We start from the raw sequence: 12,541 nt of genomic DNA, 5'->3' as shown, positions 1-12,541 counted from the left end.
CTGTCCTCTCACCATCTATTTTGCTCCCTTTATAAATAAAAATAAACGGAGATCCCTCCAGGTACGCATACTATTTGTAACTCAGATACTGTCGATCTCTTCTCTTAAGCCATCTCACTAACTTGAGCATCGGAGGATCCTCGCCGGAGCTACCTCCGACGGGACTTCCTTTGTAGGATTTTCTTCTTCGGCACCGGACAGAGACCAACGCCATCATTCACCATTGACTCCTCGCTCTCGCCTTCGGTCCTGACTGTGTGTACTTTCTCCAATGATGGCACTCCATCTTTCGACATCCCACCGGCCCATATTCATGTGCAATAGTTAGTCGACTTCGGATCGAGTACCTTGATCGGAGAAAGGCCGCAACAATACTCATGTAGTTGAAGACAACCTTTTCTTCATATCTTATCCAAAATGTGGAGAAAATGCTGGGATGTTGGTGAGTCATTCGAAAAACTGTTGAGATTGGTGCCTCTTGATACAATTGACCTGCTTGTATTGCAACATGTATCTCGCACATCCTTCCTTGTTATATGGCGTACAATACCTTTTTCCCTGACCAACAGGATTATTATTCTATAAAAAATTTCTTTAAGGCCCAAATCTGAAAAAAATTATATCTTACATCATATATATCATATGGTGGTGCACCATAGCAATCACTGCCGCTCATTCTAGTATTGGTGCACCAACACGAGCACTTGATGAGAGGGATCCATAAGAATTATCGATTGTGATTTGTATAGTGCACCATTTGATGAATGAGATCCATAAAAATGACTAGTTATGATTGGCATGGTGCACCACCATATAATGACTTTGTGTAGATATAATTTATATCAAAAAAAAATTCAGAACCATATCACGAGAAGATTGGTGCTTCACACTAAGGATCTTGTGTTTAACACAAACATTCTAGCCAGTACTATCTACTTTTGCCAATACGGCCTCTTAATTATGAAAGGGCCTCTATTCATTTTTGTTGAGATTATTTGTTGAATTAGATCCATTAGCTTAGTATGAGCAATGGAGAAATCTAGCCACAAAAGAATATGCCTATATTGCCTAATTTTTTTTTATCCATATATAGATATGTCTTTTGATTGGACTGGTCCACCGTTGAGCTGGTAGACCAGATCCAATCAGTAATTTCTTTCTCTATCTTCTTCTCTTCTTTTTTTTTTTTTTCCTCTTCTTTTTTTATTTTTTTTTATTATTATTTTTTTTGAAGATATCAGATTTGGATGCTATCGCAGACCTTTCTTTTTCTTTCTTTTTTTTTTTTAATTTTTAATATATATTTTGCTCTCTATCCCCATCTCTGCCCTCCTCACCTTGCACCCTTTCATCTAAATTGGGCTCGTGAACCACGCAAGATTGTAAAAATGAGGACACGGGTGCCGTGGCAGGCATCATTCACGGGAGCTGGGTGGCCTCAACTTTGCAGGACTGAACAGTTCCTCCTCATTTATGGTTGATACAGATTGACAGGGATTCTGACAAATGCTAAAGGATAAATCCTATGCATTAACATTAAATATTGTACTGCCAAATCTGTACAAAAATTAGCTTTTTTTTTCCTGTGAAAATAAAATGGATATTTGGAGACTCAGCGTGACCTCGTATACAGTGCAATATATTTTCCGGCAGGTCAATAACATGGCTGATTGCTTCCTATATCTCGAAGCACACGGGTTCAGAACCATGGGAGACTAATTTTAAAGATCATCTTAATGGGAGAAAACCATGATGGTTGAACTCCAAATATAACTGAAATATATGTCAACATGTGGCAGCCCTGAACAAAATGCAAGGTCAGCATGACCTCAGTTTTATCATTTTTTATTTGAAAATGAATATATAAATATGAGATTCTTTTAGCAACAAGCAACAATATGCTTCACCCATGCATGAAGCTGGTAACTGTAGACAACTTGGTGCCCTTATTCTTTTGGATGCAATAAAGTTTCTTATCCTTGGATTTAATCCTCAGTTGCCAAGTTCAACCTTTAACAAACTTAAGCCGCTCATCCCATTCTTAAGGCAACCCAATTGATTAAGTAGCTGTATTCCAATTATGTGCATTTATAATAGAGTTTTCTCATAATAAGCTTAGTGTTTTGAGCTAGAAATTACTAAAAATCCAAATCATTCTTGTTTTTCCTTTTCTTTTTTTTGGGATTGACGTGTCTTTTTCTATTGTTTATGGGGTTTCAGTATTGGTAGCAATAAGAATTCTTCACATGAAGCTTTGATTTCAATAAATTAAAGATTCAAGTAATATTCACCTGACACTTTCTGGGGCATCATCATCTGGGGCTTTGATTATCTTAAATCCCTAGCCCTGTGGCTTCTGCTCAAACTGAAAATAGGATCATCCTTTGTGGAAGTTATATTTTTTTATTTTTCACAACATCATAAGGAATTCCTTTAGCCTATTCCTGAGTAATAGTATTCTAATTTCCTTCACTTTCATCCATTCAGCCACCCTTCTTGAGCTAGTTATTAGATCCAAGTTCATGAGCATAATCTAGCACAGGCTTGAGAAAAAACAAGAGCCAAAGGACCCATTCAAAGATCAGCAGCAATTACATCTTTAAAACATCAAACACATCCAATTATTTGATAATTAGCAGGATTGCCTATATTGAAAACATAAGTGACGGGGAAATCAATAACAGAAATAGAGGGGTTTTCACTTTGCTGAAGGTGTCATTAGTCACACAATCTCAACAATAACAGAAGGGAAAAACAAAGAATCAATTAATTCATTCTACAAATACAATTACAAAGTAGCAGTTAAAGCAGAGTTATGAAGAAATCTTTTATAATCAAGATCATGTTACAGCAATCTGGAGCCTCAAGTTCATTGTAGTTGCTACAAGCTTTGCTATAGCTTGCCATACGTTTTGCTTACATTGGAAACTTATTATTGTTGAACTTAATTAAATCTTTATGCATACAGATGTACAACAAGGAGTGGCAGGCACCATCAGGCTTGAAACTGCTGAATCTGCCGACCAAAATTGTGGAACACTAATCTTCAAAATTCTACACATGGGTATCTTCAGTGCTTCCCAATCTCACGTCCCTGCAATTTGCACCAATAAGCAGCCCCATACAGAATCGTTCCTTACTTTTAATCCAGCAAACCTGCAATCTACTTACATCTGTATTTTCCACACTTACATCAGTCAATACAACAACAAATGCATGCAGCTGATTTAGTTTAATCAGATAACCGATAAGTCCTCCTCCCAGGAGTTGGATTTGAGTTTCTGCCTCCAACACCAGATAATTGCCTTAGATTAGTTAAAACATTCTGAGCATGCCTTTTGGTCCTGGGAGTCCCCTGTTTCAATGCTTCCACCAATGCATTCACCAGAGCTTGATCAGTTGAATACAATTGGACAAGACTTTCTACTTGGAGGAACCTTTCCACCATTGATATCACTTTTTCCTGAAGCTCCCCTGGTGCAACCTCTTTGAATAGATAGATTGCAGCATCAAAAAAGCCAAGCTGTTCTAGTTCATTAGTTGCACTCTTAAGGTTTTGAGCATCTGAAACAATTGTGGAAAGTGCTTCCACTGCTGCTATTTGAACGTCTGTGTACTCATCATTCATAAGATCAATCAGTGGCTTGATCGCATTTCCTTTCAGCAAGCAAAAGGAGCTATCATCCTCACACACCACACCATGTAGCGGACATGAGACAGGATCCTTTGGTGGCTTTCCACATATCAAGACTAAGGGAGCACAAAACCCACGGGGAGGTTGAGGTTCCGAGTCTGCAGTTGCAATCAATGCCCTAGCGGACTCAGAGAGGTACTTCAAACCAAGGGCAGCTCGCTCTTTTGCTCTGTTATGCGAACGACTGTTGAGTTGTTCCCGGAAAATGGTCATGAAGTGATTTTCTTGAGCAAGGGCCAGTATCGCTGGATCAGAACTCCTTGCATAGTGCAATAAGAGGCCAACAAGCCCTTCCACCATGCTTCTAGCGTTCTTGTTCTTTCCAGAAACACTGGATTGTTGCTCCTTGATGTTACTGACTATCCATTTCAGAAGATCAGGTCCTAAAATTGTTTTCACCTCCTCATTTGAGATGGGAAGGTTGGCAAGTAGGCATGCTATTTCACATTTCTCACCAAATGAACATTCATTATCCAATAATTTTCCCTTTAGTAATGGTAGCTTGTCAGAAGCTCGCAGCTCCCCGGCGAGAACTTCGCCTAGTCTTTGAGACAATATTCTTACAAGCCTAAAAGCATACATTCTATGTCCGATCTCTGAGTGCTCAAGATAAGGTGCAATTATCACAGTGCCATTCCCACTTCTTATATAAGTAGCTGCCATATCTGAAATAGAAGAAAAATACAAAGGGAAAACCAGCAAGCAGGTAGTTAAAAAACAGGATACCAAGAATTATTTTTCTTAGAAACGAAAATGCTAGAGATACAAGTAGCACATTCGAATTTGAAACTTAAATTAATGAACCAAAATTCAAACTGAGTGCGTTTAAGTCCAATATCAATTTAACAAACAGAAAGGAGAAAGAGATGAGGTAAGCTGACTGAAGGCACTAGTGAGAGAGAGAGAGAGAGGAAGGGATGTCAACAATCTAGTGGGAATGATTTAAAAGTGCAAAATATAGGATGGTCCATTTAAACTAAGAATCCCAATGATTTTTTAAAAGCCTAAAAAAGGCTTAAGAGTCTTCTTGCTTACATGTGGCTGCAAAAGGAAAAATCTAATAGCAAGAAACACTTATCCATTCTGATCTAAGATTTAGAAAATATCCAAACATAATATATCCAAAAATGTCCAACTCTTGGCTTGTAGATATAAATATGTATGCTTCAGATCAATGTTCTAAATTCTTGATTTTTAGAACCCACCATAATTTAGCAGCCTAGCTCTACCAATGCATCAATTTTGTCTCCACCTGATCTGGATGCAACAGTTGTCCAAAATGTTTGACTTTTGGATTTAGGGTACTTTAGATGTTGCATAATGGTAGGAATTTCTCATTAGCATGTCTCCAAGAAAGTAAGTTACAACACTAAGCATCCTAAATGCAATCTCATGTTGCTGTGGAACTGAGACTAAAGCTGAAGAGTTTTTTAAATATCTTTTAAAATGTCTGGATGGACTAATTTATCGATTGTTAAGGCATGTAAATTCAAATATTAACAATATTAATGAAAGCCATTTATTAAAGCTCAAGGGTAGGACATCGATTATTGACAATAAGTTGCAAGATTAAATCAAGTGTTGATATAGGGTTGTTGACCGTTTGATGACCTTATGAACATATTATTTTTTTCTGGTTTATATTTTATGATTAAATATTTAGTTTTTTTTTAAAAAAAAAAAGGTTCAATCAATTGAATGATAATTCAAGCTTGAGCTGAGCTTTAATTCAAGCTTGAACTGATCTTGAATCAATCTTAAACTAAGCTGGACCAACTTTGATTCAAGGTTGATACAAGCGTAAACTGATCTAGGCTTGACTTAATGTTATTAAGCCGACTGGAACAGGCCCATCCTATGCTTGGTTTGTAACTAAGCCCTTAAAATTAATGAAGAAATAGATTATCCAAGCTTGATATCAAAATTCAGACTCAAAAAAGAGAAGAAATTTTTCAAGCCAACCTTTGATCAGACCCAGGCTCAGTTACAGATATCAACTGACAACTTTAGATTAGGAAAATCACAACTGGACTTGCATCATTTTCTGCATATGCATTTCTGCCCTAAGCACTTCATTAGTACAATAATCAACTTATAATTGACAATCCCATAAAGCTGTGCATGTTGATACCAATCAACTGGATTGGAACCCTGCCATCTCTTGATCTCGGCCAGGCTTCCTCCCATGCTAGTTCTGAAAATAATATACTACTCTCACACCTAAAATGCTAGGAGAAATACATCTGTTAATTAGAAGAAACATTTGGAATGGCACATAGCCATATATGATCGTGAAATTATGATAAATCAGATTTTGTCATAGTTATTCACCTAATTCCAAGCTTTGGATAATTCGTAACACTGATCACAATAAACAGCTCTTTGACATGCATATTGCATCCATGGATGGGTGATGATTACAAGCTAGTTCTCAATCCATTAACTTCAGAAAACTAATGTGCATGGGTAAGTGACTTATGATTCTCATTATATTATTCTCTTGGTAACAAAACCACTAGACAATAAACTCTTAAAAGATTGGTCAATTCAAGAAGTTTATTTTGAAAAGCCAGCTAACAGCAATTCACAACTACATTAAATCTTGAACAGGAAGCACACCTGATGCCTGGGGAGAAGATGCAATTCCACAAAGAATCTGAAGAACAGAAGCTTGGCATTTGCAAGATGAACAGGATAGAAGATCCAAAAGTCTATGTATGATGAATTCTGACTGCATTCGATGCCCTTCTTTGTCTGCAAGTGACAATTCCCAGTGCCCCGAGTTAGCAACAATATTTGCTATTATTGAAGCTGCCAAGTCTTTCAGGTCAGAAGGATCATCTTGCTGTGTTGTGAAAAGAATATTCATAAGTGCTGGAAGCACACCCAAATTAACAAGAACAGTAGCATTATCATCCAAGGTTGATAGATTATATAATGCCTGCAAGCTGGATGCCCTTTCCTCCCGCGATGAAAGCATATCAACCAGTACTTTTCCTCCTTGCCTAGCAATAAAGCCTTTCCCATTGCTTGTCAGAGTAATCTTCCCCACAAGTAATGCAATCTCCATTCTAACATCTTCAGAACCTATGATCCAGAAAGAATATCAGTTCATATTACAAAAGGCTACTCCTGATTTAAAACGACTGAGCATTTTGCTATACTGCTGCACTAGTCAGTGCCCCTCGTACCATAAAAATGACAAGCCAATATTTGGTACACCACTTGCTACCTAACTATACCAACAAATGGTACCAACTACTGTACCATGTTGGTATAGTATGGTACATATCAAATACCTACCCTACCAGCAACCAACAGATGCAAGTACTGATAATTAGAATTTCAATTTTGTTTTGTACCAATCTGAAAATAAAATATGTACAAGTCTTAAGAGATGCTATTTCACATCAGAAGGAAGAAAGCTACAGCTTGTGTAATTATTGGCAATGCCAAGACATGCATGAAAAGTGTGAGTACTTGCACAAATAGTGATATTCCTTATGCCAATAACCTGCACGACCGAATCTATCTTTCATTACATTTTAAATTGTAGTTTAGACTTCTCTAGACATTTTTCACTAAATCCACACATGCTAGTTCATATGTTTTCCCTATCTTTCTTGAACTTTTATGCAGATTCAAGCAACTATCCTTGCAAGTGCCTCCTTACATATTTGTGTCCTGCACCATGTCATCCCGATCTTCTTCAAGTTTCCTTCACTTGATCCAAGCTTACAGCTTCACTAAAATACTGATTCCCCACCCTAGCCTTCTCAGACTTACCACAAATCCATCTCATCATTCTCCAATCTACCAAGTTCATTTTGTTTGCTTGATGATTGCTGCTTCATAAAATCATGCCAAAATTGCCAAGGCATGCACTGGCATGCTTAAGAGTACCTTTCTGTTTATCCTCGTCTATCTATACATTCTTTTGTATGACAAATCTACCAAAGCAATAAGTATCTCTCGGCCACCAAAATCAATTGAGGCTTCATTTTCATATCCTTTTCCATTGGAATTGCATTCCACATACTATCTTTGCATTCAACTAACCTTTAAGCCCTTATCCCTAGAGATGTTTTCCATATTTAGCATTATGGCAACAACCTAAGCCCAGATAGCATTCACAATATCGATCACAAGCCTGTACAGAAAAGGAGGATAAGGGTGGGCATGGAGGCCAATATCTTGCAAATTTTATGTAGAATATTTGAATATTCAAGTCAAAGAAGGGGCCTGATAAGATATCAGATTTTGTTCAGGACCTAGAGTGAAACTTAAAAAAAAACTCTGTCGTTCTGGTCTCAGATGTTAGTTGATGTCCATCTCCCCCACATTCCCCCAACCCCAGCCCCCCCTACCTCCCTCCCTCCCTCCCCGCCCACACCAAAAAGAAAAAAGAAAAAAGAGGACCCACCTAAGCCCAAGGATGTGTTTGTAATGGCCTAATAATTACTGAATCATTATAGAAAACCACTATTCTTTAGATCTACTATCAGTATGGATGTAAGCTTGTAGATCTGGTTCTAATTCAGGTCCCAAACATGCGATTCAGATTCGAGTGCAGATATAGCTAAACCAACCCTAATCCAATCCATTGCCACCCCTATATGTGGAGGATTGATGACTAGCAATTAATTGAAAATAAGGATTAAGTGCAAAAAGAATCCAAAAAAGCAAAAGGTTAAGGTTCCAGCCTAGTTTTGCCTATTCATCACTGAAGGAAGCATAAGATTGTCTCATTAAAAGAGAAAGCCAGATGATTGGCCAACTAGCAGACTGTGCAATTTTGAAAAGGGAAATTATAGGAGGGAGAAAAATCATCCAAACACCAAAATGAAACTAATAAGAGAAAAAAGTAAAACATATCTGAAGCAAGGGATGATGACCAAGGTGACAGTTGCAGAAAACAATTGAAGATGGGCATATGGCATATAAGATATGCAAAGAGGAAGAAGAACAACCAGACAGAGTTTATGAAGATGCGCCAAATGATAAACTTCCTGAACTATACAATTTGACCCATTTATGAGGTTCATGCCTGGAACAAGAAGAGAACAAGGATAAGATAGTCAAACTAAAAGCAAGCTGATATAAAAAATTAACATCACAAACAAATGTGGGACAAGCAAGCCATTGAGAAACATTAGAAAAGGAACAAGTAACGCCAGGGAAGAACTTTTGCACAATGAATTAGAAAAGGAGGAGAGATGCGAGGATCATGCAGGAAGAGTGTAATCACCATATATCATGATAAGTAGCTCCAAAGTCTATTGTCCATGATGATGGTGATAAATGAGAGTAAATGACTTGAAAAAGAAAGCATTATTGCTATTGAAGAAGCTCAAAAGGTATAGCTTGATTGCCAGTTCATGCACCATAAGTGTGAAACGAATTATTCATCAATCAGCCAAGTTGTGTAAAAAAGTGTACTTAGTTCATAAACAAATAACTTTTTTTGGAAGAAATGTAAGAGCACAAGATTTATTCTATTAAATGTAAAATATTGGTGATTATATACAGGGGGGCATTGTCCAATGCATATTACCTCAATGCTCATGTCAGTCTTACCAACTGATGGCCTGTATCAATCCATGCCAACCAGCATGTATCACGATGGGCTAGTCGGACATACATCATTGGGTCCATACTCCTAGATACTAAGTTACAAGGCTTTAGTTTTTTAATTTTTACAAGAAACCCAGCCAACAACTGTTTATTTAGTTGGTTGGCACATCTCCCCTAAGACCTTGGCCCTAGAAAAAGGTCCAAGGTTCAGAAGCTAGGTACTGCTCAAAACAATACAGCATGCGCAGTGCCAAAAGAACTCAAGTCCTTAAAGTCAACCAATAAGGAGAACAATTATAAAAACCAAATCTTAAAACATTGACACCATCCACACGAAGCAAATTCCGTGTTTAACCAGTTCAAGACCATTAGAACATAGACATGGTGAAATAAAGAAAAAAAACCAAAGCAGATATGTACCAATGCTCCAAGATATTCAAAAAGAAACAAGAAAGAGATGCCACTCACAAGGCACACAAAAGGTTCACTGCAAGAAATCATCATATTATAATTGATATCCTAGCTTTATTTATGTCAAGTAGTCATTCTATTAACAATTACATCTAGATGAACTGATTTGATATGTGATAAATTTTGAGTTAACCATGGCAACAGGAGATAGCAGATTGTTAATTGACAAAGTAGACAAGCATATGTTGGACAATCTAAAAGTGATAGCAGTTAAAATTTGATGATTCAAAATGCAATTGGAGATAGGATTTCAAGTTTAAATTTACTGCTATCTTAATTTCCCAATAATTCAAGCAATACTGTAGCATAGGAGTTCTAAAGCCATTACAAAGGAAAAAAAATCGGGGGCATACCTTTGCAAAGTTGAGTGATTAATGGCTGAAATCTTCCCGCTATTGCTAAATGTTGAATGTTCTCTTCCACTCTTTCGATGTTCTTTAGGACCTCCTCAGCTAGATTAGATAATGTAGGGTATTCTGAGCTTCCCGCCATACTAGAGAGAAGAACTAAAGCCCCTTTCTCCAGTGCTATTTTTTTACAGTAGCCTTCATCACACGAGAATTCAAGCAAAAGCCTCAAAGCATACTCTTTTTCCATTTCTGAATGCCCGGTCAGACTACGTATCGCCAATCTAGTTATACCTTCTTCGATCATAATTAGCTAGAAAAATAATACCAAATGATTACACACCAGGTGCCATAAAACAGGAGCTTATAGATGAACAGTAATTTCAGCTAAAGAACAGCTCCTACTGAAAAACAAAAAAACATGCATCTCTCATTTGCAACAAACAAATGGTAACCAAATGATGGTGGACGTTTAGTTCAGCTTTATAGGAGTTTTGTTACGGGTGAAAGGCAAATTTCTAAGAGAAGAAGCATAGAATCAAAGAAAAACAAAAACATTTAGGATTATAAAAATAAATTAGCAACCTTTGATATTTGATACGACCATAATGCATTTAAATGTATGAGAATATTTAAGTGTTGTTGTTGATCGAATCTTCTCGTTTATCAAGATACAACCTCATCGTTGAAAGGTGGGCATGAATTGCATCCATTTGAAAGTTGCGAGCAACAGCAAGAACGGCGTTCTAAATAAAAGCTGAACATACCTTGCTTTCATCATCCTTGGTCATGCTATGCATGGCCATAAGTGCCTTGCCCCTCAACTGCGAACCCATTCGCTTCGACCGTTCATTGAGCATCCTGACCACAAGACCAACAATTCCTGCATTCCTCACTCTATACCTGCTCGACGGGTGCTCCTCGGAGATCCTATAAACATTATCCAGCACACTTTCCAAGCACTCAAGTGGACAAGACGATCCCTCGCCAAGATACTGCAATGCTGACTTAATATGGATCTCGACATTCCGATTAACCCACTCCTCGATCGCCCCTGCGAGTCCAATGTTGGGCTTCAGCTCCAGCGAGCTGAGGACCTGCCCGGTGACCGGGCAAGTCGGGTCTCGGCCGTCCTCCAGGCACCGGTCGAACCAGTACCGGATGGCGGTGCGCTCATAGGTCTGCGATGACTCCACGACGACCGGATCTTTCATCACTTCCTTGGTAAGCGGGCACAGAAAGTTCCTGAAAGGCGGAATGTGGGCATCATCCTCGAAGTCGGCAGCGTTAGATCCATCGGCGATGCAGGGCTCCACGGACCAGCTGTCGAAGATCTTCTCCAGCGACATCAAGATCCGCCGCTCGGCAACGGTGCTCGAGCCAGAGAGATCGGAGCGCAAGAGCTTAATTTGCTCCGCCAGTTTGCCATGGTCGGTAAAGTCCATCCCCAGGGCGCGGGCGAGATCCATCATGATGGCGCTCTGGACCGCCTTGCTGCTCTCCCGCACCTCCGCCTCCTTCTGGAGCGTCGTGTACACCCTCTCCTCGTTCTCCGTCACCTAAATTGAACCAAAATCAAACAGAGATAAGAATTGCCGGTAAAATTCGAGGAAAAAGAGATCGAATCGAATCGGGGAGCGAAGGATTACTCGGAGGTCGGCTTGCTGCATGTCGCGGGAAAGATCGGCGGCCTTCTTGCGGAGGTCGGGGATAGGGGAGAGGGGGGAGTCGAGGAGGGCGAGCCAGGAGGCGATGGAGGAGACGCGGTCGCGGAGGGAGGAGCAAAGGGGCTTGCAGTTGATGAGGACATAGATCCGGCACCGGGAGCGGTAGGTGGAGAAGGCGGCACAGGAGGCTTCGAGGTCGCCGGCGACGCCTCGGAGGGCGGTGTGGACGGCGGGGGAAGCGGAGAGGATCTCCGGCGGGGAGCGGGAGAGGTGGTGGGCGACAAGCTGGAGGCGCTGGGCGAAGCTAGCGAACCGCCGGGGCGGGTCCCACAGGAAGTCGTCTCCTCCGCCGCCGGCGCGTCCCAAAATCTCGGAGAGGGTGCGGGTGACGGAGTCCAGCGCGGCCGCCGGCGAGGCAGCGGGCGACGTCATCTTCGGGGGCGGTCGGTCGGGCCTCGATGGGGAGCAACCTAGCAGGCACGCTACATTGACTCTAGTCCTCCACTCGTTCAACATATAAATTATATAAATAAACATATAAATTATATAAATAAACTAAGGCGATGCTCCGCCTGACCATCATAAAGGCACCCCTTCGGTGAGTGACACGTCACCAATTTTACGAATCAAGAGCGGTATAAATAGCAATCAATGGGGATATAATTTTATTGACCAGTTTTTTTTTTTTGTTTTATAATAGGCAATCCGTTGAAAGATGCTATGTCATCTTTTCATGCAGCTTAATGCGGATATACTGAAACAGCGACGGGGGAGGAAGAAATTAACAA

The 12,541-nt window shown here is 39.7% G+C and overlaps 1 protein-coding gene across 2 annotated transcripts; it reads right to left on the bottom strand.

Annotated features, from left to right (window-relative positions):
• Positions 1-2,802: 2,802 nt before the first annotated feature.
• On the bottom strand, positions 2,803-12,261 carry LOC105045839 (U-box domain-containing protein 43). 2 transcript variants are annotated; one of them, XM_029264782.2, is made up of 6 exons: positions 11,736-12,261; positions 10,854-11,645; positions 10,093-10,399; positions 6,636-6,781; positions 6,314-6,539; positions 3,074-4,359 (listed from the first exon to the last, which is right to left on the bottom strand). In XM_029264782.2, the coding sequence occupies exons 1-6, from the start codon at positions 12,183-12,185 to the stop codon at positions 3,233-3,235; spliced, it is 3,048 nt and encodes a 1,015-aa protein (XP_029120615.1). In that variant the 5' UTR covers positions 12,186-12,261; the 3' UTR covers positions 3,074-3,232. The 2 variants fall into 2 exon arrangements, with proteins under 2 accessions (XP_010922563.1, XP_029120615.1); XM_010924261.4 differs by having other exon boundaries at positions 2,803-4,359; positions 6,314-6,781.
• Between the last annotated feature and the right edge of the window lie 280 nt (positions 12,262-12,541).

Source organism: Elaeis guineensis, chromosome 5, assembly GCF_000442705.2.
Source record: "Elaeis guineensis isolate ETL-2024a chromosome 5, EG11, whole genome shotgun sequence".
NCBI lineage: Eukaryota > Viridiplantae > Streptophyta > Magnoliopsida > Arecales > Arecaceae > Elaeis > Elaeis guineensis.
This window is presented reverse-complemented; position numbering and strand designations above follow the sequence as displayed.

What these genes read in the sequence shown, in the direction of transcription:
- LOC105045839 (XM_010924261.4), bottom strand. Translation starts at nt 12,185, where the DNA reads ATGACGTCGCCCGCTGCCTCGCCGGCGGCCGCGCTGGACTCCGTCACC. An exon ending in CCAAGGATGATGAAAGCAAG is followed by an intron (nt 10,400 to 10,853) that starts GTATGTTCAGCT and finishes TTATTTTTCTAG; the next exon opens with CTAATTATGATCGAAGAAGG. An exon ending in ATCTTCTCCCCAGGCATCAG is followed by an intron (nt 4,360 to 6,313) that starts GTGTGCTTCCTG and finishes CTTCTATTTCAG; the next exon opens with ATATGGCAGCTACTTATATA.